The 27,514-nt window shown below is 46.4% G+C and overlaps 1 protein-coding gene across 1 annotated transcript; it reads right to left on the reverse strand.

Annotated features, from left to right (window-relative positions):
* ATP1A1 (ATPase Na+/K+ transporting subunit alpha 1) lies at nucleotides 1-27,514 on the reverse strand. Its single transcript, XM_048293915.1, has 23 exons — nucleotides 27,264-27,514; nucleotides 19,823-19,927; nucleotides 18,545-18,604; nucleotides 17,282-17,485; nucleotides 16,810-16,923; nucleotides 16,150-16,284; nucleotides 15,875-15,992; nucleotides 15,107-15,375; nucleotides 13,880-14,078; nucleotides 12,362-12,471; nucleotides 10,834-10,968; nucleotides 10,100-10,292; nucleotides 9,444-9,619; nucleotides 8,767-8,903; nucleotides 7,352-7,502; nucleotides 6,666-6,834; nucleotides 5,432-5,586; nucleotides 4,956-5,079; nucleotides 4,022-4,167; nucleotides 3,778-3,908; nucleotides 3,103-3,204; nucleotides 1,909-2,000; nucleotides 1-1,461 (listed from the first exon to the last, which is right to left on the reverse strand). The coding sequence occupies exons 1-23, from the start codon at nucleotides 27,273-27,275 to the stop codon at nucleotides 1,433-1,435; spliced, it is 3,066 nt and encodes a 1,021-aa protein (XP_048149872.1). The 5' UTR covers nucleotides 27,276-27,514; the 3' UTR covers nucleotides 1-1,432.

Consider the following 27,514-nt stretch of genomic DNA (forward strand, 5'->3'; position numbering starts at 1 on the left):
TCCAACAACTGGAAGACTTTATTATTTTTAATCATCTCCAACTGGGGGTTGCACAGTAGAGTGTCCAAGAAAAATTGAAACAGTTGCCACCCTCAACCTGTCATTTGTTCCCTCCCTAGTGCTCTCTGAGTTTATATGGTTCAGTCAGTACACGAGGTAAGCAACCCAGCTTTAAAACACCACCTTAAAAAACCAAAAAGTTGTGAGGAAGGAGGGATGACAACATGGAGTTTTAATTGCAGGGCCTTTCAGTGCTGTACCATTTGCAGAGGTAGACACATATCTAAGAGGGGCACAGAGCAGTAGTTAAGGAACAGGGCTTGAAGCATCTCCAGCTAGCTTTAGCATAACAGCACTAGGAGCAATGAATAGTTACGACTTCATGGTGACTGCCCACATGCAAAAGGCCAGCTCTCTCACAGAGTTCTCACAGAAGTGAGCCATACAGGCATTAACAGTAAATCAAAGCATACAGAAAAAGGTTAGATGCTCAGAGGGAAGCAGCATGACTCACTTCAGCTCACAGAGACAGCCTGGACCCCAGACAACAGCAATGCCTTCTCAAAAGTGGAAGATGCAGCACCCACGATCAGCCCCTGCATTCATTCCACAGGAGGCATGGGCCAGTATCAGGATGGGGCAAGTGCCATGCACAGAGGACACTAGGAAACACTATCCCTTGCTTGGCTAAGCAAGCAGGAAAATCAGTGTCAATTTTGAGAACAAGGCTGCTTGGATCCAAGTGCTGTTCAGCAGAAGCCTGTTCTCATTCTGAACCCAGCAAACAGCCCCTTAAGGCAGGCCAGCTCTTCTCTCCACTCAATGCTACATTTGCACAAAGAAGCCAAGATGCAGAGTCAGAGCCCAGGAAGCTTCCTGAGCTTTAGGCTGTGAGATGCAAGTGCTGGCCAACAGTTTGTCACAGCAAGCACTCAGCTACAGTAAGGTGCCCCGGGGCTTTTACACATGCTGTTGTCTGTGGGTCAAGCAGCTCTGCCTCCCTGTTACAAAAACAGGAAGCCAGGGACTAACCCTTGCACTCACCAGCACACCCTAAGCCGGGTGGGGAGGCTGCCCTGAACCAGTTTTTGCCTTGAGAAAAACATCCACCTAAGACCATGTGGGGGCATCCTCTTATAATCCATCTTTATTTGTAAAAATCCACATATAAAATCTTCGGTTTCCTTTTACAAAAACATAAAGGCACATAAAACTACTCAAACTCTCATCCCCCTGGACTGATGGTCGGACATTCCCCCCACCCCAACCTCCCCCTTGCTTTTTCCTCCAGTCCATTTTTCTTCATGTTTCCTTTAGTTTCAGCTCACTCCTGCCCAGGCACAGTTCTGCTCTTGCAAAGATAAAGTATGCACACAGGGGAGATGGCGGAGAGGTGGCATGGGCTGTGCGTGGAATGTTTTACAGGTACTTTTTAGTAGTAGGTCTCTCTTTCCACCCAGCCTAAACGAAAAAGAGGGAGAAAGCAGAGTTAGTCTCAAGGTAGACCAAGTATGAGGTCATGGGAGTTCCTTCTAGGTTCTTGAAAACTTGCACTGTAGCACCTGAGGTAATAAGTGACCTGTCACAATGGGAAAATCTTGCCAAATTGATGTTCTGCAGCTTTAGGACCTCTTCCAGCTTTCTAGAACTATCCAAGCATTAATCAGTCTTTTCCATCTACTTCAGCGCATCAGTACTTTTATATAATGGGGGGATAGAAGAATGCAGGGAACTCAGGAAGCCCTTAGCTTGAACTAACTGCACAATTAATGTTGAGGAAGGGGAAAACACAGCAAAATAGGCCCCTGAATAGTGCTTGGGGTCCCCAAGCTTTGCTGGGGCTTCTGGAGAGCTCAGCAGCATGAAGAGGTGGGGAAGGAAACACACAGAAGAGCAGCAGATTCTTACCACCAGGGTTGCGTCTGATAATGAGCTTTCTGACTTCATCATACACGAATATCAGGAGGGAATATGGGAAAGCACAGAACCACCAGGTCGGCCTGTTTGGGAGAAGAGACAGTGAGAACACAGGCTGTGGAGATGCTCTTTGCCTGGAACAGCTCTGACTTGATGGCACACTCAAGTGCAAGAAGGCTGGCATCACCCAGTTTGCCAGCGGCTGGGGTTCAGTCAAGAATTCTCCAAGCCAAGAATTACTACCAGGTTTTCTGCTGCAATAGATTAGTCCACTTTCAGATAGGAATTCCAACAAAAGGTGTGTCATAGCACCTTTGCTCATCTCTGTACCACCACCTCCCCACATACCAATCAAGCAGTATTTCCTCTAAGTACACATAACCTTTGTGCCCAGAGCCCTGCTCAATGGAACTGTATTGTTTCCCTCATGATTTACATGTGCTAACATCCAGCTGTTGCAGGCACTGGGCAGAGGCCAGCTTCCTTGTTAGGAAATGCTCACACTTCAGCAGCACCCAACTCCAGGCAACCCTTGGAATAGAATGCAAGATGTACCAGAATATTTCTTTCCCATGAAGATTTCATGACACAAACTTTGAACAGTCCTCTGGCTTAAGGCTAAACCCTGCCATGAAATGTTGCAATGCTATTGAGCAACACAAGATGTTGGCACCTTCCCAACCCTTAGGAAAGTTACTGTGCATCAACTGGTCATCTGCATCTACGTAGCAGCTTTTAAAAGCCTTTACTAGTTGTTCTGTTCCCATGGAATGCAGGAAAAAGGCACAAGACGTCATCAGCAGCTCTTTCGTACCCAAGAGTCATCCAGCCTACGATTTAGAGCAATACAACTGGCTTTCTTTGGAGGTGCAGTACCCTACCCATAAAACTTCTCCATGCAAATAAGTGCAAGAGGCTGCTGCACTAGAGCACGCTGGTACTGAAGTTGTATCACTGATTTTTAGTGAGGCACTGAACGGCAGGCATCCCATAAACATTCCACACACAGTGAAGGAAACCCTGGTATGCCACAGGACAGCAAAGGATCACTAACACCCTCTAGCCTGAACTCTTAAGACTAGGTTTGATGCTCCACTAGATCACTACTACTTTTATCCATCTCCCCACCCAAGCATTATCGTTCTGAGGTACAATCTGTTACACAAAAAGCATGATCATGCTTACTTCAGAGGATACATCCTCAGAGCAACATCCATCCCAGGGCAGTAGGACAGGAAGGCAGCCAGTGCAGTCTCCTCAAAGAGACCAAATATTAAGATCTTGTTCCTAGAAGAGACAGGAAAGAAATCAGGGACAAAGTACATTCAGAGATGACATCCTAAAAAACACCTAGGTGCCACATGGGAGTGAATGGAAACAGACATTCCAGTCTAGCCCAGAAGTTCATCAGGTGGGGACTACCAGGCCATCCAAGACAACAGCAGAGTTGCCATGATGGTCTTTTATGTCTCTTCAAAGAGACATGATCAGGTCAACCTGCAACTGCTTTCATCACAAATTCAGGAGGTGGCTGGGGTTCATGCCATGAGATCTCTGACAGTCCAGCACACAGCCTTGATGTCTTGATCTTATCTGTCAAGTGTCCTTTGAGGTGGGCTAGCTCCCACAGACAATGCCAACAGAAGCCCCCACTTCTTAGTCTCAGCCTGACAACTGCAAGTCTACAAGCAAGTACTACAGGGAAGAGAGCACCCAGTCTTCTTTCATCCACTACCATGGCAGTCCAGTCAAGACTTATGCCAAAACACCCAGACACTGCTGGGATGAAGGACTAAAATGGTGTGTGCTGGAGAACACACAGAGTCCAGTTCTAAGTCCTCCATGGACAGCCTGACTTACTTCATCCCTTGCTGGAAGACTGAGTTTCTTCGGGTCTTACAAATGATCAAGTCTGCCCACTGCACGACCACGATGCTGACAAAGAAGGCTGTATGGCAAGTGAACTCCACTATTTTCCTCTGTTCGTAGGTCTAGGAAGCAGACAAAGCAGAGAGCATTTGTTCAGACATGCTGCCTTTGCTCTCTGGTGCTCACAGCAAGTTCAGCAGGTGTTAATATTTTGGCTGGCAGCCTCTGAGCTTACCCATTGCTGCCCATAGCTGTCTTCCACATCGTTAATCCATCTGTCATCCCACTGAACTCTGATCCCTAGCAAGCCAGAAGGCCAGAAGCCATTCTCCGCCATGATTACAAAATAGGTGAAGAAGCCTCCAAGGGCCTGGATCATACCTAAACAGGTAAGAAAGGGTGACAAAACTGATGAGGATGCTGTGCAGAGCAATTACAACAGAGAACAACAGCTTGCAGGAAACCCCAACCACTTTAAAAATTACTCCTTGTGAGGTTCAGTGTTCCAAGAAGCACCCAAGTAGAAATAGTTCACACTGACATCAAACTCAGCTGCAACCCTTTTGCTGAGCAGCTTCTGCCCCTGACCTTGTACAGAGTTACTTCTGTTCTGCCCTGTACTCTGATGGCACCACACTCAAGGACACAAGATAAAACTCCCTTTGCATTCTCATTAAGCCTTGCCCACCCCCAACCCTTGCAAAATACAGTCAAGAAGGTTCCCAAGGTCTGCTGCAATTAAGCATGAGCTTCCATCCTGTGAACTGGGCACGTCTCTGTAGCTGCCTTTAATCAAGGCTCCTAATGCTGTGTGTTTAGGGATATGCTGGAGAGAATCCTTTACTTCTAATTAAACTAACAATGGGATCTATGTTCTTGCTGAACAAGTCTGAACCAGAGGAGAGCTGGTTGTCAGCCAGTTCCTTTACAGCACTGTGCAATTAAACAAAATTACTGTGAAAGCGATTCAATGGATCAAGCTGCACAAGCCACTGCAATAAGCCATGGGGGAAGAATCAAGGCAAGTTCTTTACAGCCTGAGGTTCTGGTTTACACACCCCAAACCTCAGCCCTACCAAAATACGCAGAGCAGCCACTGACTCAAGATTGTGTACAACCCTGGCTACCACCAAGTTCAAACAGATGCCAGAGAAAACGGAGCAGCTTACCAATCTGCCCATAGGCCATGCTGATCAGCCGTTCATTCACCAGCTTGTCTGTTTTGGGATTTCTGGGCTGCCTCTTCATGATGTCACTCTCTGCTTGCTCATATGCCAGGGAGATAGCAGGGACCTTTGAGGATGGCACGACTGCTGTTAGAACAGTTTCAATTCTCCACTGTATAGATCCTTCCCTGTCCCATGTATTCAGTGCAAGAAACAGCACTCTCCAAAAGCTCTAGCTGTAATATTCCAAAACGGCCTTACCCCCTTCCCATCCCCAGTTTGTCCCTGCACAGAGCTGAAAAATCCTCAGACTCAAGAGCCATGAGATGGATGTGAATAAAAGGAGTATCAGATGATCGCTTATTTTAAATCAGAACTATAGAAAACTGTATTTAAGCATTTTCCATCCATCTGTCCTTTCTTTAGGGTACCTAAGAACACCCACATCTTTTCTTTAGACAAAAAAACCCCATATTCACCATGTCAGTGCCCAGGTCAATGCAGAGGATGGTGACTGTTCCCAGGGGAAGGGGTATGTTTGCAATGATGAAGATCAGGAACGGCGTGATTTCAGGAATGTTACTGGTCAAGGTGTAGGCAATAGACTTCTTCAGGTTATCAAAGATCAGACGCCCTGGGGCAGGGAAGAGAGAACAGGGTAACTCTCACTTAGCAGCAGAAGGCAGCCAAGCAGCTCACAGGCAGCCTCAGTGCTAACACCAAACAGCAAAATGCTAGTGCAGCAAAAGGAAGGGTGAGTGAGACTGTGCTCCATGCACAGCAACACCTACAGAGAGTAACACTTTCGGTCACAGCAATCAGGGCTCACTGCATACAGCAGTAGGACACTAAGCCTTGGTTTCTGGACATCAAGAGCCCCTGGAGGGACCCTCTGTCATGCTCCTGTTTGAGAGCTACTTCTCCATCGGGGGGGAAAATGTCTCATACTCAGCTGGCAAAGATGACTGTAAGGTCACGTGTTCGGCAAAAGCACAAAGTAGCTTTTGTTACTCAGCTGCTTCTTACTGTCACCCACCCCAAAGGATCATGCTGAACCCATGGAAAGGAATAAAACTCCGAAGAGAGAAGGAAAGTGCTGCTCTCCTCGAAAACTCTTATCTCAGAGGCAAGCTCAAAGAAGAGCCTTTCAGATGCCTCTCTGTCAGAGGGGATGCTGAAGCATGTTACTGTTGCTGCCTGTTTTGAGCTTCCCATCCCCCCTCCCAAAGACATGTGCTCCGAGTTCCTTTGTTCCAAGCGCGGGCAAAGCCAAATGTAACTCAGACTCTTCAGCAGTGTCTGATTGGCCGCTCACCCCGGGTCCGCCCCCAGTCATCCCCTTGCCCCTTCTCCGAATAAAAAGATGGTCGAGGGGAGGCAAAGGCTCTCTCTCAGCTCAGCTACCTTCCTGTAAACATCTCTGGTCGTCTGTCTCATTTGAAGGCTTCTAACTGCAGGGAATTGAGCGAGCAGGGAGCTATATTTCTCCCTCTTTGCTTCTGCTGATGGTATTTGCTCTGCAGCTGATTCAGGTACCGATTTTAGAGCTACTAAAGTGCTAGATCGCCCGTGCTACCTCTCAAGGCTGCTCGAGGCTTTCTAAGGCATTGAAATACAAGCGCTAGCCGGTATAAAGCTGAAAAGATTACCTTTTACATTTGGCGCCCAACGTGGTGTTACTTTACCGCCACTGCATCCAAGTCATAAACTCACCTTCTTCAACCCCAGTGACAATGGAGGCAAAGTTGTCATCCAGCAGAATCATGTCAGCTGCCTGCTTGGAGACATCTGAACCAGCAATACCCATAGCAACACCAATGTCAGCCTTCTTCAGGGCTGGGGAATCATTCACGCCATCACCTGTGACTGCTACAATGGCACCCTAGTACAAAGAGGAACAGCAAGACTGAAATCATCATGTAAAATGTTTTGCGCAGAAAAGCTTTCTCCTATCTTTCAGATGAAGCACAAGAAACTATTTCACTTTGCTGTAAAGAGAACTCAGTTCCTCCTTGCCCTCCTCTCACCCTTTCCCTGTTCTGATGAGGCTCATCAAGAGAACCATGCTGCTCTCTCCAAAAGCAACACAGGAAAATGTTGAATCCTCCTCTCCCAGGCACATCCAGAGCATTTAGGAATTAAGTATACTAATGAACATTCTAGGATCAGAAGAAAGCCTCTGTACAAACTGAAGATGTTTTCCTGCCAGACCCTTATATTTATGTATTGTAGAGCAGCCTGACAGCTGAAGGCTGCTGACAGACAGATTTAATCTGGCCCTTTTACAGGGGGGCACTGAGGAGGCTTAGCCCTATCACTGCAACAGCAGAACTGGTTGGTAGTTTACATATATATATTAGATTTCTCTAATATGACATCCTGATTCTCCCTCTCTTTACCTGTCGCTGACAGCCTTCCACAATGATAAGCTTCTGCTGAGGAGATGTCCTGGCAAACACAATTTCTGTATGGTGAAGCAGGATGTCATCCAATTGCTCGCTAGTCATGTCCTTCAAATCTGAGCCATGAACCACACAAGCTTTGGCATCCCTGCAAACAAGAGACAGTGTTTTACTTCACAAGAAGTTTTTCATTAGCTGTGCTTGCCCCATAAAACTATGGCTCTTCAGTGCTCTTGGGAAAAGACCAACTTCTGCTATGACTAAATACTAATCCAAGCAGCCTCAGCAGAAAGGTTTCATGCTCAAAATTTAAGCGGTAGATGGGGAACACCAAGAAAAGGACAACAAGACAGAACCAAGCAACAGACAAAAAACCTCATGAGCAGATTAATTCTTTCCACAGCTTTCTAAAGTGCATCAAGGCAAAGCCTAGTTGTTTCCACAAATCTTGGCCTCTCTGCAAAAAACGAACCCCATGCTCAGGTAGTTAACATCCAGCGTTTCAAGAAATGCTGCTGTCTTCTGCGGGCAGTGCTTTTTGCAATAGACTGATGACACATGGTTCTTCACAGAGAGTATTCACACCATGCCAGTTCCAACTAATTTACACCCTTTGGCCACAAAAGCATGCAGTGTTATATTTAGACTGGTTTGGTACCCTACATGCTGCAGCAAAATACCATCTCTCCAGCCCAGCATACCATCCCTTATAGGTCTAGGAGACAATCCATGCAGCTCTTGACATCACCCAGAAATTCCTTCCCCATCCTTAGAGCCAGCTGCTGACCTGCTCAGTCATACAGCCAGCCAACCCCAGCCTGCATTGCTGGGTTTTGAAGTTACCATCAAAATTAAAAAAAAAAAAATCCCAACCAAAAAAAAACCCCAAGCAATTCCATTTCACAGGGTGTCTCTATTCACAGTTCATAAGCTGCATGGCTGTCCTCCAGCCCAAACACAGGCTGGGTCAAGCTAAGCAATGCAGACAGCCCAGCCATTCTGCAAACAGGCTGCTTATGCCAAGGCACATTTTCTGAGGATGCCTCAGTCCCAGCTAGGCTATGAAGGCCAGCATTAACCCTTAAGAGGGAAGAGCTCCATTTTTACATTTATCCTGCGTGTAGCTATGCACTAGTGTGTCAACTCCTCTACCCAGCAGAAGTCCTGCTCCCTTTGCTCTCCCTACAATCTTACCCTTAACTGCTTCCCACACACGAGACATGCACATTTAACACAATCTTGTGCATTCTTCACATAACTCATGATACACATTGAAGAGCCACAATACACTGAGCTAAGCAAATGCCAAGCTTTTCATGTCCGGGGGGAGATGCTGAGGGATTATCCAAGGCAAGGAGAGAGGCAAATGCTTAATTCTTTGAACAGCTCCGGCTTTCCCCCGCAGTCATTACCTAGGGTTGACCTGGCTGACAGGAATGTTGAGCCGAGCAGCAATATCTTCTACTGTTTCATTGCCCTCGGAGATGATGCCCACACCCTTGGCAATGGCCTTGGCTGTGATCGGATGGTCTCCAGTAACCATGATAACCTGAAATGCAAACAGACTGCCGTGAAAGCCTTGCCTGTACTGCAGAGCAGCACTGCCCAGAAGGCAGGGTCCCTTACACTCAGAAGGCCACGTGTCTTTTGTTCTACTCGTGAGCCCTGGCACAGAGCAAGTCTGAGGTACAGGCAGTAACCCAATACCAGTATGCAAGGGATTGAGGTGGATGGAAGACAAAAAATTGTTCATCTTGAGCCAATGGAGCCAGTTCCATTTCCAGCCTGTGCTTCCCTCTGATCTTAGTACTGTGGCACATGCAGAACACGCCCTGAGCCAAATCGCATGCTATGGGACACCATGGTCTCAACACCTGCCAGTGCCCTAGCAGTTTGGAGTTTCACTCATTTTTCAGTTCATTAACATACAACCATTTGTATTTAACTTAGAAATTAAGCCTGAAGCAGTAGTAGTTAAATCTTGAACAATTACTTCAGCCACTCACATTACAGCAATACAGGAACTCAGGGAAGCCCTTTATTTCCACAGGTATGAAGTGAGGCAATTTTCAACCCAGGAATAAACTACCTTGATCCCAGCACTTCTGCATTTCCCAACAGCATCTGGCACAGCAGCACGAGGTGGATCAATCATAGACATCAGTCCTACAAAGCAGAGTTTGTCTACAGGGAAGTTCAGGTCATCTGTATCAAACTGGAAGCCGTCTGGGAACTGATCATCAGGCAGAGCCAAGTGGCAGAATCCTGTAACACAATCAAACCCACATTTACTCTCTTCCTACATATCAGGAGGCAGAGAGAGTGAACACTTATTGCTTCTGCAAACAGCTACACAAGAATAACAGGGCAGCTTAGTCAGAGGCTTAAGCAGGGCTGTTGAGACAGGAGTCACGCTCCTATTCTGATAGCCACCAGCTGTTGCTAGGTGCCCAGACACAGCCTGGCTCTTGTGCAGTGGGACAAACCTAATACCATGTGGTCCCATGGAAGGTCCCAAATGCCTCGCTGCATTTTAATCCACGTGACTCTGCTGCTGGGCAAGACAAGAGCCTGCAGGCTGCCTTTGAGATTAAAGGCAGGACTGTTCCTACATGAATTGCTGAAGTGACCTTAACACTATGGTTACACTGCAGGAACAGAGTGACCATTCACTTAATCTGCGAGGACTGCACACGAACATGAAGGACAAATCTTTTCCAATGTAATAAGGCTGTTTTTCCTTACCTAACACTCTCTCCCCGAGGCCTCCCAATTCAAGGTAGGCATTCTGAAAAGCATCTTTCATTTCCTCATCCAGTGGTTGCTCTTTGCCATGAATAAGAATGGTGCTGCAGCGATCCAAGATCCTCTCTGGAGCTCCCTTCATCACCAGCAAGTAACGGGATTCTGATGGATTTGCGTTTTTGTGGATAGACAGCTAAGGGTGGAAGAAATGAATTTGTTCTATGAACATGTACTGTGAAGGACACAAATAATCAACACCAATGTTTTGCAACTACGGCAGCTCAGGGCCATTTGTGATATTCTGCTCCAGTTTTCATTTACCCACACTTTAAAGAGGTTTACAGACTAAGAAATCTGTGCATTCTTTAACATTACCATATAACTGCAGGTGTTGTAATGACGTTTTTTGTATCCAAGTGCCACCTCTTAAGGCCACTTCCCAGTAGTTCATTCCTATTCCCAGATTTGAGTTACTCCACGCTCTGTGCACTACTGCTACACAGCTTGAGAGCATGTCTGATCCTTTGTTAGCAGCTGACACTTTGCTGTTAGTGCAGCTCCAGAGGCTCTTACACAGTGTAACTATGGTCTGTTAACTTAGATTTATAGGGCAGTCTTCAAACAAGTAAGGCTAGACAAGATTTGGGTGCCAGAACAAGCTTTGAGGCACACTGTGTGTAAATTTACACCAGTGCTTCACACAGCAGCTCCCCTTCAAGAGGACACATGCTTACCTGGTACTTGTTGGTGGAGTTAAATGGTATTTCCACCACTTTGGGATACCTTTCTCTCATCTCCTTGACAGAACCACAGCACAATTCAATGCATTTCAGAAGTGCAGACTCAGAGGCATCTCCTGCCACTGCTCGCTGAGGAAAAGACACAACTATCAAAACATACACCCACAGAAGACTGGATATTTAAAATAAATTATAGAAGTGAATTCATCACAGCCCAGTCCCATCTTCCACATAACTTCATATGAAAGCAAAGAATAAATAATTCTATTATCTAGTACTGACAAATACTCCATTTCAGAATGACAGGCCTCCCATCTTGAGAGAGCAGCAGTCCTTTCGTGACAAAGTCAAGAAGCCCTTTTGAAGGGTTAGGGAAAGTCACATAACCAGGTACAGTCAGACCTAGTGAGGCTGGAGGGTCAGCTTTGAGAAGAACTGCTGTAAGCTGCTTGCCATGAAGAACAGCTAATGTGAAACGAAGACTGACGACACGCACACAGAAACACTTCCATGTGCTCTCCCACTCCAATGTAAGATCAATTTATCAAGCCTCTGGGAGAGATTTGATCTGCCCTTCCTTCCCCATAAAGTTAGCACTGGTAGAGATGGGAGATGGGGATTCTCAGCCCAGGAGATCTGTGTGTGCTCAATGTCCTGGTGGAGTTTCCTTTGCTGCAATTGAAACCAAGTATTTCCTGCCCTCTGGTCTCTTTGTCCATGAGAATTTTTTTTTTTTTTTTCATTTCTATTCTATTTTTTGGTATCTAAAGACTTCTCAAAATTCCCCTCTCCCATGTCTTCCTTGACCGGGAAGAACTCCAGCTCTTTAACTTCAGGTCAGGTTTTGTAGACCTAAGATACAGTCAGAGGAGTGCTGGGGAAAAATAGTTTGTTCCATCATCTCTACTACCACTGCATCAGAACACCCTTGGGAATAAGTTTACTAAGCAACATGACTAATACTTGACAGATTATAAGCACTGTACAGTTAATTTCAGCCCTGGCTGGGTCACAGTTCAGAAGCAGGAATGTGAACTGGTGCTATGCCAGCATTTGCACCAGCACTGAACCAGTGAAAGCTTCAGGAGACTCACCAGTGAGAGCAGACTGTCTCTAGCCAGTCTCCCACAGCCCCTGCCCCCCCAGCTCTTGTGTCTACCTCTCCCAGCACCAGGTGTTTGTAGCTTTGAAGTGTACAAATGCCTGAGATAGCAATTCCTGGAACAGCCAGATACTGGGAAATGCCTAGGAAAGCTTTCTGGTCTTTCCTAGCCCTGTCTGAACTATCTGGCCTCCCAAATTGAGTGTAGATGGCAGGGATTCTGCTGTGGGAAAAACATCTTCCCAACCCCCTCTCCCCTGCCCACAGCACACCTCCTCTAAGAGTGCTAGACTGCAGAAAAGATTAAGAGTGGCAGATAACTCTACTTTGCAGGTTCCTGTGACCCACAGGATGCAATCTCACTACCATTATGGGAGGATGGTGGTAAGGAACAAGACCAACAATTTTTTGGGAACTCACCTTAAGAATTGGTACATTTTCCTGGCCAGCCTGAAACACAGCACGGTTACAGAGACCTGCAATTCTGGACAAAGCAGTCCAAGTGGCTGAGCTCTTGTCAAAGGAAGCACCTGAAAGCAGAGGAAGGATGTCAGAAAATCACCCATCAAGAAAGTCACATAAGCTCAAAATCCCACAGGCTTAAGAGCAAGAAGCCTTTATCTCAGAAACAGGAAACACTCAGAGCATCACTACATCTCTTTTATCCCTCCTCCCTTCCCAGATACTCGATGAGCAGCTGATTATTTAAGACCAGAAGGTGGAACAGAAGCAGTGCAAGAGAACACCTCTGCTTTCAAGATTCCAGTAACAGCTGTATCCAGCAGCAGCAGAGGACACACTGACAAAACCAAGGAATTCTGGACAGATAGCATTCATTCAGAGGGCTTGAGTAAGAGATGCTGGGCTCCACCTCCAGGTTGTCTCACTTCATCCATCAACCCAGGAACTGGATGAAATAGCCCCCAAAGAAACAATGCTTAAATAAAGATACTCTCTTGTGCCGGCTCTTAAATTGGCTTTAAGGGAGATCAATTGAAGAGAGAGTTAACTGATAACCTAACATACTTTCCATGAAGTGAAATCTTATAGGTTTATTTCCCCTGCAGCCAAGCCAACCATTGCCAGGCCAAGGGCTTCCAAAAAAAAAATCTATTTATAGCTCATTACTTTGCACTAGTGTTAAGTAAAGTGGCTTTTTTAAACAGTGCATACAAGCACAATGTTTTGGAGTGGCTCAGGGCAGGGTGCACCAGCACCAGTGTAAAAATGTTTATGCTAATAATGTGTTGTAAGCACAGCATTTCACGAGGTAGATGACAGCTACGAAACCCCTGAGTTTGCTTGTATTGAACAGTTTTGGAGAGATAATAATCTCTCCCAACTGCACGGCACACTGGGATTTCAGGTTCTCACCAACTAGGAGAAACTTCCTGCTAAAGTCTTACATTCATAGCTGGCACTATGCAAACACAACCTGGATGTCCCAGGAAAACCCCTGTCCAAAGTCAACCATCTAGTTCCACATGGGAACTTTCCATCTATGTCCAGCCTCAAGTAATTATTATCAGGGCCAAGACTTCTGCTGTCCCTACTTTCAACAGATTTAAGATCGAGCAATTTCATCAAGATACATTGTAGCAAAGATAATCAGGCACCTTGCAAATATTTCTATATACAGGACAAACATATAGGGCTGAACATTCAAGAGGCTCAAATTCCAATGGAGTAATTCTGTGCAAAAGGCAGGCTATACAGAGTTAAAGGATTAAACAGAACCAGGGTACAGTGCAAAGCTTTCTATGTGTCACTTCTGTTTTTTGTGCTCATTCTAGGTTGTATGTTAGAAGTCCCAGCACTGTGAACTTCACTTGGACTGGAGAGCTACTAACACAGATTCTTGGAAGTACCAGTGTCCAAGAAGCCTCAGAAAAAGCCATTTTTTAATGAAATGCCTCAAGCACAGAGAAGTGATCTTACCACTCTGGTTCTCTGTAGTATCGGCCTCGTGAATCTGATTGTCAAACCACATGTGGGCCACTGTCATGCGATTCTGTGTCAGAGTGCCTGTTTTGTCAGAACAGATGGTGGACGTGGAACCCAGGGTCTCCACGGCCTCCAGGTTCTTCACCAAGCAGTTCTTACGAGCCATACGCTTGGCTGTTAGTGTCAGACATACCTGGGGACAAGAAAGGTGACAGGTTAGATGCACTTGTGCAGTAATAACACTGCTGCCCAACTCCATGTGCACATGGAATGATAACCAGCTTTCCATGCCCTGCAGTGACTCCCTAACTCCTTGCTCACCCTCCCAGTGCAAAACAAACACCACCACTTTGGCCCAGGTGCTAGGTTTAAATGACATTTTCATTACAAAACCTCCAGAAAAGGACTGTCAAGGCTTCAGCCTCCTGCTTCTCAGAGCATTAGGAAGTAAATTACATGCCCCAGACTAACATTTCAGTCAAAGCTGCCACCTCCTAATCATAGGAGTTCTCAAAATAGGTGAAGGCAGGCCACATAAGAGATGGCCCAAATTAGCTCTGGTGATAGGGCTTGCAACTTGCTGCTGTAGAAAGTGAGCAGCTCCAGCTCACTTTCTTGATAGAGGCTCTTATCTGGTTCCAGTTCCCAACCGTTCACTCCCTGGCTTGGTTGCCACTCTGCTTCCTAAGGGCTACATGGAAGCATTTTGTCCTGTCCACCACCACTCTCCATACACCTAAGCACACCTACATACTCTCACCACATCTTCAGGAAACCAAACTTATAAAAACCCCTGACAGATCCCAGATCAAAAGCTGGGGCTAGAGTGAAGCTTGCTGGATGCTCTGCCAGCCCTTAAGGGTTGGAAGGGCTGGTGCACATGTGGATGTAGAAACCCTGATGGTTGTAGCAGGAAAGCCTCTTCTTGCCACAGAAAAAGCCAAGACTGGAACTCCTAGTCTTGCTCACTCCAGCTGTATGATGCCAAGCCTCTGTGCAGGTCTAACTTAGGGACTCATCTTTATTAGATAAATAGCTGCAGAAATTGACATTGATTCAGGCAAGTAGTTAAAATACACTGAATTTATAAAGCCCAGCCCTACACACTCATCTTCCACTACTTTAGTGTTCACCTGTGTGAATGCACACTGAGCACAAAGCACTCCACTTCCTTAAGGACCACATATGTACAAATTCAATCTTTTTTCCAGCTTCACTCACCGTAACCGTTGCAAGCAGCCCTTCAGGGACATTGGCAACAATGATCCCGATGAGGAAGATAACAGCCTCCAGCCATGTGTACTCAAGGATGAGGGAAAGGATGAAGAAGGAAACACCCAGGAACACAGCCACTCCAGTGATGAGGTGGATAAAGTGCTCAATCTCCACGGCAATTGGAGTTTTCCCCCCTTCCAGTCCAGAAGCCAAGCTGGCAATACGGCCCATCACAGTGCGATCCCCAGTGCTAATTACAATGCCACGGGCAGTGCCTGGAAGAGAGATGGGTTTTAGAAAACAAAAGGAGCCACAGCTTAATATCCTGTTAATATCCTTAATATCCTGAAGAGATGTTCTGGGTGGACTTCAGCACAAAGGCTGTCTATCCCCATACTCGGAGCTGCAACAGAAGTCCTGCCAGAGATATCTGATGTTCCTGCTTTCTGCAGCAGCTGTAGTATTCCATACAGCTCTTCTTCATGGTTCACGTTATGTTATCTGCACTTTAACACTTTTTACTTGTAACAAAGCAGGCAGGCTAGAAGACACACCACATAGCTGCTCCTCTAGAAGAAGCAAGAACAAAAAACCCAGTAGTGCTGTGGAGTCTTTGCCCATTCTACAGTACTGCTGTTGGAATGGGCAAAGACTTTGATGGGAACTTCCACCCTGTTCCTGCATGGTAGAAGTAGGCCATGGTGTATTCACACTGCTTATCCATACAGCTCAACATCATTGTTCAGACGGCAAGGAAGTAGGAGACACACACACCTTCCACACAGTTGGTGGAAAAGAAGGCAATGTTCCTGGTCTCCAGTGGGTTCTCATGGGAGAAGTCTGGAGACCTGGTCTGAGGCTCTGATTCACCAGTAAGTGAGGAGTTATCCACCTACATGAAAGAGAGTACTTTGTCATACACAAGCAGACAGATGCTTAGTAGGTACTTCCCCCACCCTTCTCCTCCACTCCAGCCCCCATTCAGAGCATAGAAGACAAATTCATCCTCCTTCAGAATAAAGTTTCCAGACAGCCTGTCATTACTGTACCTTGCAACCATGTGCTGATATGATCCGAAGGTCAGCTGGAATTCTGTCTCCTCCTTTCACCTCCACTAGATCTCCAACTACAACACCTTCAGCATTTATGCTCATCTTCTCACCATTTCTGACTACAAGTGCTTGCTGAAAGACAGTGAAGAAACAATCTATGTCAAAAGCAACTCTTAAGAAAGGACTCAAAAGATTTGAGAATCTTAAAATAGTTATACTATGATTCTACAAGGTTTCTACTTGTACTAAGATGTTTATAGCTGATAAACATGTTATATAAGAAAAGTAAGTATTTTTCGTTTTCTTGACATTAAAGCTCCTTGTTCCCAAGGTGACTGTATGATAGTTAGGTATGATCCAGACCATCCACAAAGGAATGCAAACTTTAGTGCTTATCACACCAGTTTCTGAACTCTCCAGACTATTGAGAGAGTGTCCTATGATTGTTAATAAGCTGGTGGAACCCACAGGTTTCCAGGAACTACCTTGGCCTATTAGCATAGTTACTTGGAGCAGTCTCACAGATCCCTCAAAATTAAGAGCCAGTAACCCACATTAACAGCCAGGCCCTTGCAACTGGAGATGATGTTTGAAACCATTAATACCTTTGAACAAGCTATGGCTTGCCAGACCTCAAGGAAGTTATTTATTCCATACCTGAGGCACCAAGTTCTTGAAGGACTCCATGATCTTGGAGCTTTTTGCTTCTTGGTAATAAGAGAAACAGCCAGTAATGATAACCACAGCTGCCAACACAATACCCAGGTACAGCTACAAAGAGCAGAGAAAGTGAGTCAGAGGACAATCTGCCTGAAAGGCTTCCAATTTTTGCCTAGCAAAAAATTGCCTGGCATTTAAGTGCCCCATTACAAGCATGAAGGCACTTGCAGTCTCTGTACATTTTGTACACAAAGGCTGTCCACAAGCTAGTGCTGTTAACACAACACTAAGGAAGTTGGCTGTTCATTTCATTATGTGGAAGCACTCCAAAACATGTTAAGCTCACACACTGAATTTCCCGTGCTTATGGGAAAAGCTTCTGGACTGAATGCTTAAAGGAAGTTAATCTGCTTTGAGCCCAACAGGCTGCTTGGCCTGCCTTTGAGGTAAAGCAGACATTTTTACTCACGTTATCATTGTTGGGCTCCTCTCCCATCAAACTCTGTATGCCGTAAGCCAGAAAACACAGAATAGCACCAATCCACAGCAGGAGCGAGAATCCTCCAAAGAGCTGCCGACAGAACTTTACCCATTCAGGAGTGGTGGGTGGGGGCGTGAGGGCATTTGGGCCATCGCGAGCCAGGATCTCAGCTGCACGTGCAGGAGTCAAACCCTACAAGAGAGGTTCCTTTTTAAGGCATTGAGGCAAGACCAGCTGCAGGGTAGGTCTGAATTTGATCAAGTTCTACCACAGCAACAAGGAGCTGCCAACAGGTAATGGAGATGTCCACAGCTGCCAAGGTTCCACAACACAAGTGCAGGATGTGAGAGCTGAATGCCAGAACAGGAGCTACAGGATGCTGAATGCTACTTGAGGAGCCTGCAGGCCATGGGCTTATGAACACTGAAGAAGGGCAGGACAAGACAGCTACTGCCACACACTTTGAGCTCTGAGGAACAGCACAGTGCCATCCACCCTTATCAAATTATGGAACAAGTGAAAGCTGGAGGCCATAAAGGTGATGACATGTTGGAACAACCTTACATCCAGGAAGTTCAGCTTTCAGAAGCCGAGGTCTTGGGACACAAAAAGGCAAATCTCTGTACTGTTATAGAGTAAAGGGCAGACTTGATTCTACATGCAATCATGCAAGAAATGCATTAAGCAAAGCAAACAGAAGCAAAAGTGTAAAAGCACTGCAGTACTTCTGCACTGGACTCAGAGGTAGCCTAGGACATCGGCACACCTCTTACTGCAGAAAGGCAAAACTGTAACTGCTACTAGCCATCATTAAGTCTCTGGGCATGTGCTAGCTCACTAGACTACATTTGCAACATAACAAACATTTGTCTTCATTACGTGTTCCTCGGGAGAAAAAATAAAACCAAGAATCAACCTTGAACAATTCAGAGGCAGATAACAGTGACTTTGTTAGAAGCAAAGTCACTAAAGTATTGCAGTCAAGTTGTACAGTGGGAGGATAAGGAGAAGTGTTTGTGAATTCAGTGGTTCTCCCAAAGCCTGGGAAACTTAACTGGAGGAGGGGAGATAAAACACAAAAAGAAAAAAACAACAACAACAAAATAAAAAAACCCCAACCAAAAAAAAAACCCAAAAAAACAAAACACCCCCCAACCAGACCACCCAGATCTCCCTTTGTGAAATGCTCTGAGCAGAGACTGTTTCTTTTCAGATCAGGGCAAGCAGGGAGGGAATACAATGCCTACCTACCCGACTCAAGTCTGTTCCATATTTACGATGAAGTTCATCAAGACTCAGCTTGTGGTCATCCTGAAAGACAAGAAATAGTTGGAAGATAAAAGAATCTGAGAAAAGAGCTCAGCAATTCCACTCCCCACCCCAGGTTTCCTATCTGCAACAGTTGGTGAGGTAGCAGGATTCCAGTTCATCCTCTATGTGGAGAGGTCTCAAACTCATTCTGGAATTCAGCAGTCTCATCTTTTGCATTCTTGTGACTATTTGAGTACAAGACAGCTTTTTTGAAAAACTCTGACTTTATCTCAGTGCAGTCTTTACACCCCCAGAAGATTATGTGAAACCACCATGGGTGATTTTTTTTGGGAGGTTGAGAGAGGATGGAAAGAAAAGGAATTGGGAAGGAAGGTAGGAATGTACAGAAGATTAAACCTGTAATTTCACACATTTTAAAGCAGTGCTGCTAGATTAAGCACTACTTTGGGGGAAGTGTTTCTTCCCCCAGAGGCTTCTTTTCATAGCCAGGCTATTTTTCAGCTGGTTCAAGTTGGTTCAGAGCAGTGCCTCACTTGAGAGGTTGTACTGGAGGAGCAGGTGCTTTAAGTACACATCACTACTGAACGCATAATCTAATCTTTAAGAAATCTTTAGAATCCACTCTTCCTAACAGAGGAGTCAAAAACGTGAAAGCCCAGTCTCAAACCCACAGAACAGAAACAAAATCTGCATCACCTTCAAGGACAGCAGATCTAAGCCAGATGATGTTCACAGACAGATATATAGCATCATCCCGCTTTCACAGATGGGGATGGGAGACACTCCCCACAGCCTCAAACATGATTAGAAGGAGTAATACTGAGGTCAGTCTGAGCAGAGGCCAGCAGTAAATGGAGCTGTACAGCCTCAACTCCTCAGCTGGAATGAAAACAGCAGTTCCACTCACATGGCAGCACAATAAAGGCTGTAATGCTGCTATGCAGAGAGTGCTTGCCTGGCTGAGGAAATCCATCTATACTGTGCTAGGGGTAATGCAGGCAAGCACAGACTTAGGCTCTGTGTCAAGTGCCTTGTGAGAAGTGATGTTGCCAGGCTCCACTGCATGCTCATCTTAATGCTGAAACACTTACAGCATGTCTGGCTTGGGGACAGAGGGGAGGAGAAGGGAGATCATTGCCTTCGGTCACATCATGCTGTCAGCACACCAGCTCGTTTCTCTTTTAGTCAAATTAGGCACAGGGCCTTGGGCATAGCAAACATTCTTAAAGCTGCTCTTTCTGTGCCCTACACTCTTACCATCGTAACTTCCTTTTTAAGCTCATCCATGTCCCTCTCCTTCTTCCCCTTCTTCTTTCCGCCATGCTCTGATGTAGCAGTGGGCTCATACTTGTCTCTTCCAGCCTGCAAGGGACGACACAGCAGAATTAGAAAAATCTTACAGTCAAATTCCACAGCAGTAGACATGAACTATACACACAAGACTGCCAGGCAGACAAAATTATTACAGTTTTTGAAGTTGTCTACCTAAACTTTAGTAAAGCCTTTGACAGTGTTTCCTACAGCATCCTCTTGGAGAAACAGGCTGCTTGTGGCTTGGACAGATGCACTGTGTGCTGGGTAAAAAACACAGCTGGAGGGCTGGACCAAGAAAGTGGTGGTAAATAGTTACATGCAGCTGGCATCTGGCCACCAGTGGGGTTCTCTAGGCCTAAGTATTGGGGCCAGTCCTGTTTAATATCTTTATCAATGATCTGGACAAGAAGATTGAGTGCACCCTCAGTCAGTTTGCAGATAATACTAAGGCAGGCAGGAATGTTGATCTGCTGGAGGGCAAGAAGGCTTGGCAGAGGGATCTGGACAGGCTGGATTGATGGGCTGAGACCAACAATACAAGGTTCAATAAGGCAAAGTGCTGGGTCGTGCCTTTGGGTCACAACAACCCCAGGCAGGGGGCAGAGGGGCTGGAAAGCTGCCCAGCAGAAAAGGACCTGGGGGTGCTGGTCAACAGTGGCTGCACATGAGCCAGAGTGTATCCAGGTGGCCAAGAAGGCCAATGGCACCTGACCTGTGTCAGAAATAACGTGCTCAGCAGGACCACAGCAGTGACTGTCCCCCTGTATTCAGCACTGGTGAGGCCACATCTCAAGTCCCATGACAAGTTCTGGGCCTCTCACTACAAAAAGGACATTGAGGTGCTGAGGCAGCTGAGGGTGTTTAGCCTGGAGAAAAGGATGCTCAGGGGAGACCTTTTGGTTCTCTGCAACTCCCTGGAAGGAGGCTGTAGCCAGGTGGAGGTTGGTTTATTCTCCCAAGAAGCAACAGGCCAAGAGGAAATTGCCTCCGCTTGTGCCAGTGGAGGTTTAGATTGGCTATTAGGAAAATTTTCTTCATGGAAAGGGCTGCCAAGCCCTGGAACAGGATGCCCAGGAAACTGATTGAGTCATCATCCTCAGCAATATTTAAAAGATGTGCAGATGTGGCACTTGGAGAGATGGTTTAGTGGTGGACTTGGCAGTGCTGGGTTAACAGTTGGACTTAATTATTCTAATGGTCTTTTCTAACCTACATGATTCTATGAAAGTTATGCCACCTCAATACATAATAAAAATGAGCTAGTGAAGGGAGAAGTCTGCTCAGTATCATCCCCAATACACAGATTAGAGCCAGACATTGTGCAAGTCTGGCTAGGAGGAAAGCAAGCCACACACTATTCAGGCAGTCTTGACGTGTGAGTCCCAGCTCAAGCTGAAAAAGTGATGAAGAGCAGAAGAAACCAATTCTTGAGAGCAAACGTATGTTCCCTTCAAGGCATTAACTCCTCCTCCCCCCTCCTAGTCTTCCACATCCTCTGGTGAGGAGGAGCAGCCTATCAACTAAAGATAAATAAGAGGTGGTACCTCTGGCTGGTCAATTCTGGGGGCTAAGTTCCAACACTTTCATTCTCAGTTTGGCACACTAGCTGGCTGGTTTACACAACAGAAATCTGCTTTCAATTTATGGCAGTTTGAGCAGCAAGAATGGTATACAAAGCAGCAGTACACTTTTGCAGATTCAATCTGTGCTTAGTCCTGCTTACACTTCACAGAGCAGATGATTTGCTTAAAGCCTCTTTATTCAATAGGATTTTTATTCACTTTTATTATGGTTAATTCTACATGAAATCGTGCAAAGACTTAGATCTTGTCATAATGGGGCAAACAAGCATCTAAGGACAAACAAATCATGACTTAGTGCACATGAACATCACTTAAAAGACAACCTTCTGTTCCCTGCTGTGTAGGGCCTATTACATCCCTGCAGCCTGCCAAGTTTTATGTGCTGAGATTTCCACCTAGTAAGATCCCTGAGAAGAACTTTAAGATAAAACAGCACTTCATGGCACCAGTCAAATCTTTAACAAGATTAAGAAAAGGTTTCAAAGGCATTGCCTTGCTTGATCTTTGCACGAACACCTCAAACCACGAACTGGATTCCTGAGTGATCTGGACACAGCAACTATTGCTTGGATCCAAGACCTGTCCTGATGAGCAGCTACCACAGGAAATTTTTATTATCTATTTCGAGAGAAGTAGAAACCAAAACCAGAAGTGAAACTGCATGAAAAAGAAGAAAGATCATGACTTTTCTGAAACAACCTGTCAGTCACATCTAGACAAGGGTTTTTACTGTTCTGAGAAAGCTGTGTGCAACACTCTGCAGCCATAGTCACACACTTCACATGCACAGAAGTCTCCCCTTGCCCTGTTCAGCAAATGCAAGCTTCACATGCTGCTACGAAGCTGTGCAATGGAAACAGTTTTTAACAAGTGGAGCAGAGCCCAGCTATTTGCCTCCACTGATCCAGGAAAAGGCTAGAGAACTACAGACTGTCAGCATTCCTGACATTCTCTTCCCTGCACCTAAACTCCCATTTCCCTTCTTAAAAAAGTGAAAGCCACAGTACTTAAACAAGCACAGTCCATGCATTCCAGCATCACAGGAATCTGCCACAGGGCAATTCATAAAGAGCCACCATGAAGCATCTCTCTCCTTCAGTCTCCGAAGAAAACAACTTTGACTTCTGCTAGAGCTATGGCAGACAAGTCCAAACACAGCCCTGCACAAAACACATGCTTCTTCATTACTGCTTGAGATGAAAAATGATTTCCAACGAAGGTCAAGGTGCCTTGCTTGACTAGCACTCCATCTCATTCAGCTGCACCCCTTCTCCCCAAGAAAAGCTTGGCAAGCTCTTGCAGGTGATCTTAAAAACCTCCTGGATCTTTGAAACTTGTGAGAAGTAGAGTTACTCAGCTTATTGGGGGTAGTGAATAATCCAGCAATATAGGAGTGCTTAAGCTTTTACAGCTGCAGTTGAAACAATCTACAAGTGGGCAAACATGAAAAGGCTCACTGCCCTTGTTCAAGCATGATTTGCTTTAAAAAAAAAAAAGCAAACAAAACCCAAAAAACCCAGCAATCAGCTGCAGTCAGAACAAAGAGTTGATAGAGTTACTTGCTTCTTTAAGCATCCACATATTTGGGTCTTAATGGAGTCCATCTTAAAGAGGAGCTCAGCAATTCCTCAGCTCAAAAAAAAAAAAAAAAAAAAAAAAAAAGCACAATACTTTCCCTTCTGTTGCTTTATTACTACATCCCACCCCTACTGAAAAGGTAAGTCAGGAGAATCAGTTTCAGCTCTTGTTACAGGATCATTTCACGCAGAGTCTGAACTTCCTGCTCCATCATTCAAATCTGAACTTGACACACACATCAGAGTCTAAGTCCTGCCCCTGTTCTGTGCCTCCAGGGCCATTGCCTCCCTTCCTGCAAGATGAGCCCAATCTATTCAACAAAGGCTCATGCTGACTGGGCTGCCAGGGGAAGAGGTTTTCATCCCACCTCGGCGCTGTAGGATTTCCCTGCACTCCCCTCCTTTTCCTGCTGTACAAAGAGAAGAAGGCCTATGGTACTCCAGATCCACATCTTATCAGGATTTAATCACATGGCCTGAACACAAAGGAAGGTCTGTCTCATCAGAAATGTCACCCCTGTTCCTCGACTTAGCCCAAGAACTGACTCATCAAAACTGCCTCAAAAAAAACAACGCAGCTTCTTTTTTTTTTTTCCATGCAAGATTTATTTTTTTTCCACTGGCTTAAGCACAACATTTCTACACACGAGTGTAAGAAGTTTTAGACATCCCCCAGAAAATCCTATTGTCTTTCAGATACAGCTGATGATTTTCCGCTCTGGACTAATTGAGCCATTCATGGCTGATGTTCTCAACACAAGCCATGATTGACCAGGAAACAGGAGGGGTACAAATCAGCAGACAAGCTCAGAAGTACCCTGTTCTATGATCACCTAATCCAACAAGAAATGTCAAGTAAGAGCCAAAATAAATTATGCAGTCTCTGGAGGCCTGGTCTGTTTTACTGCTTATGTCATTACAATCAATTGTGCAGAGAAAACAGAAAAGTTACTGTCCTGCTGCCTTATGAGACAGTAAATATATTAACCACATGAGTCATAAAACTACACTCCACCTATTGGACTGGAAACTCTGTTCCATGACCCTATGTAATCCTAGCAAAAGATGGAATTGCTTCTTTGGATCCTTCTTACTCCATCCCAAGAGCTGTGTTCAATCCCCTATCTTGAACCAAAAATTTAAGCTGCATCAACTGATCAGACTCTCAGCATCTAGGATAGTACAAGGCAGTTTTTACTCAACAGCTAGTAATTGCTAATTGTGCACAGACTGCTGCTCCCCAAATTATGGAAGGACAAGCTCTTCTCCCATGGGAAGAGATGTAAACCTAATCAGGTTTTTAATCATCAGGATAAAACCAGGACCACCCACACACCTTAAGCCCTCTCTGGGTATTAGGACAAACATCTCTACTGCTCGTGGAGTTGTGTGAAGACCTAAGAGCAGAGCGGGCTTTCCAAATGTCATCACTGCACAGCTGAGCAGCCCATGCTGGGTTTTTCTGGTGCTGTGCCAACTACAAAGAGTCACTTTCCTCACTTCTTTGCCTGCAAGAGTCACCATAACTCCAGACATCTCTAGTAGTTGACAAACGCATCAAGATGAGTGGACTGGACCCAGTTCTCCCCTGGACGAGCTGGTGAAGGGCTACCCCTTGGAAAGGCCTGGTTGAAGCATGAGCTGCAGTTTTCAGCAGGTCAGGATCGGTGTGGGTTGTACAGCCCACCTCACTTGCCAGAGAACCCTGTTCCTGTTACCCCGCTTTTGCAGAAATGTGCATTGACTAGGCCCAGGGTTTTCTTTGGCAAAAGGACTATTCCCTAGCCATAGCAATAAAAAAGTGAATGTCATAAAATAGTTGTAGTAATAAAGGAATAAAAAGGATGGGGAAGGGGGAAAGTAATATATTAAGATTTTTTTAATTGCACCAGATAAGGATTGCTTTGATTTGCATGATTTCCCCTCAGCTGGTTCCATTATGCAGTAAACCTTCCTAATTTCTGACAGGGAAAAAAACCCTTAACTGGGGTTCAGGGAAATCCAAGCAAACCAAGAGGTGTTTCTGCTCCACACACAGGTGCTTGATCACAGCATCCAGCTTCAAAAAGTCTTCACTACTGTTTCCAACAGCCTTCATATACACTTTCCTTTAGTTAGAAGATAGGATCTGAATTAAGGACTTCTCCTCCTCATGGGCTCTAAGGCGGAGCTGACCTCCAGATGTGACCCAAAGCACACATCACCGACTCTGTGCTTTGCCTGTGGAGCAAGGGAGATAGAGTGAAACTTGCTGTCTACAAACAGCTTCCACTCAGCTCTGAACAGGAATGAAATCCAGAGTGCTTTCCTCCACTACACAACCCCCCTTGGATAATCTGCTTTTTGGGCTGCATAGCCAGGCAGCTGACGGCCCTCCCTTTGCCGTTACCATTTAAAGTAAAACAGACACTCTGCTCAGCTTCTCCTCACAGCCACAGAGAGAAGAAACTTGTTTTCTCACACTTAGGCTCTTTCTTTCTCTTCCATCCCATGCTCCCATGGGAAAGAAGTTTCCTTTTTGGGCACCCTAACTCAGGGCAGGCACATGCAGTTGCATCCAGACTCTCTCCCTCACATTCCCGTTTTTCAGGGGGTCCCTAATTATAGGCATGCATTCCCACTGCTAAACTAGCAAATCTTGTGACTTGCTACCAGAAAGCCTGAGGCAGCCGTATTATCCCTGCTGAATTATCCCTTGTGGCGGCGCTTCAGTTTCAGGCTAATTGCTTTCTTATCCATGCAACCTACGAAATCTGAAATGGAGCAAGACAGCCTTCTACGTTAGAAAGAGTTTGTACCGCCTATTAGTCCCACCAAGGCAGGCTAAGCCACCGAAGTGTTTTGCACTGCAGTCCTACACACACACACCACTCAGTCTGCTCGGATGTCTTCAACAAGATTCAGAATACTGCCCACACCTGCCAAGTATCCCCTCAGTGTTTTGTCTCCTGGATGAGCTTTTACTGTCCACACGCTTGTTGCCTACTGAACTTAAATCCAACAGGCTGGGCTGCCAAGCATCAGAAGAACTGCATTAGGGAAAGAAAGAAACCCCACCCCACACACTCCTCAACCCCCTTTTCCAAGTAACTGTCCATTCAGCCATGTTCTTGCAGCTCTCCTACTACTCATGCAGTTATGTCAACATTGCTGCTGTTGTACTGAACTGATGAGGACAATACAAAGTCAAGTCAATGTTTGAACAGTGCTTGGGAAGCACAGAACACCTGTTGGCAGGAAACATGCTACCACTGCTGTAGTCTCATGGCCCTGCACGGTCACCCTCTCCTCAGGAAGCAGTGAAATCTGGGAATTTTAAAGGAATGTGTCTAACCCAAAAGTAAACACAAATCTACACACCTCCGACTACACAAGATACACAGGGAAGTATTCGAACGGAAAAAAACAAACACCCAAGCAACAAAACCCAGAAACCAGTCTCTAGTTTTTTGACATAAAATGAAATCAGAGCAAGCCAAGAGTAGTTTCTGCTCCACACACGGGTGCTTGAGCACAACATCCAACAGCCTTCACACAAACTTTTCTTTAGTTAAAATATACGATCTGAATTGAGGACTTCTCCTCCCTCTAGCTCTATAACGGGTTATAAGGTAGAAACAACGCTGACACAGGGCAGAAACCACTACATAGCCACGGAGAATTTATCCCCCCAATGAATAGGAAACCCTCAGGGGCATCCGCCTCCCTCCTGCCACCATCTCGTATCACAGGCAAATTAGCCCTAATAACGCTGACGGCTCCCCTTCTCCCGGCCCCCCCATGCCGGGCCCTCGTGTCTCAAGGAAAGTCTAAAGTACTCTCAGGAGCCCGGGGAGCAGCCGCGCTCCCTCCCCAGCTCCGCAAGGCCACCAGATAACAGCAGCCCCGGGGGCTGCAGGCAGGCGGGAGGCCCCCAGCCGGGGGGACACGGCCTCAAGGAGGAGCCGGGGGCTTTGGGACGCCGGCTCCTTGCCCCAGGCTCCGCCACGCCCTCGGCCCGGCTCTTCCTTCCCGCGGGCGGCAGCGGCCGCCCTCGCACGTTGCTGGGGCCGGCGGCACCGGCACCGCTCAACAACGGCCGCGGCCGCCCTCGCACCGGACCCGACGTGGCCGCCCCAGCCCGGCACAGACAAAGCGCAGCCTCGGCGAAGGCAAAGGGGCACCGGCCACGGTCCGGCTCCTTGAATTTCCCACTTCCCGTCCCGTCCCGGCCCCGCCGCTCACCCCCTTGCCCATGGTGCCCGGCGACTGCGTGCGGGTCAAGTGGCGGGGGGCGAGAAGCGGGGCTCAGCGGCGCCACGTGTCCCGGCCGGCGCAGGTGCGGAACAATAGCAGCACCCCGGCCGGCGCTCGCCTTCCTCTTCTTTCTCCTCCTCCTCCGGGGCTTCTCGCCTTCGCCTCGCCCCCCTCGCCCCCGCCCGGGTCGTTCCTCTCCGATGCCGCAACCGCGCGCAGCTCCGGCAGCCGCCGCGTTC

This window comes from Corvus hawaiiensis, chromosome 2, assembly GCF_020740725.1.
Source record: "Corvus hawaiiensis isolate bCorHaw1 chromosome 2, bCorHaw1.pri.cur, whole genome shotgun sequence".
In the NCBI taxonomy this organism is placed as follows: Eukaryota; Metazoa; Chordata; class Aves; order Passeriformes; family Corvidae; genus Corvus; species Corvus hawaiiensis.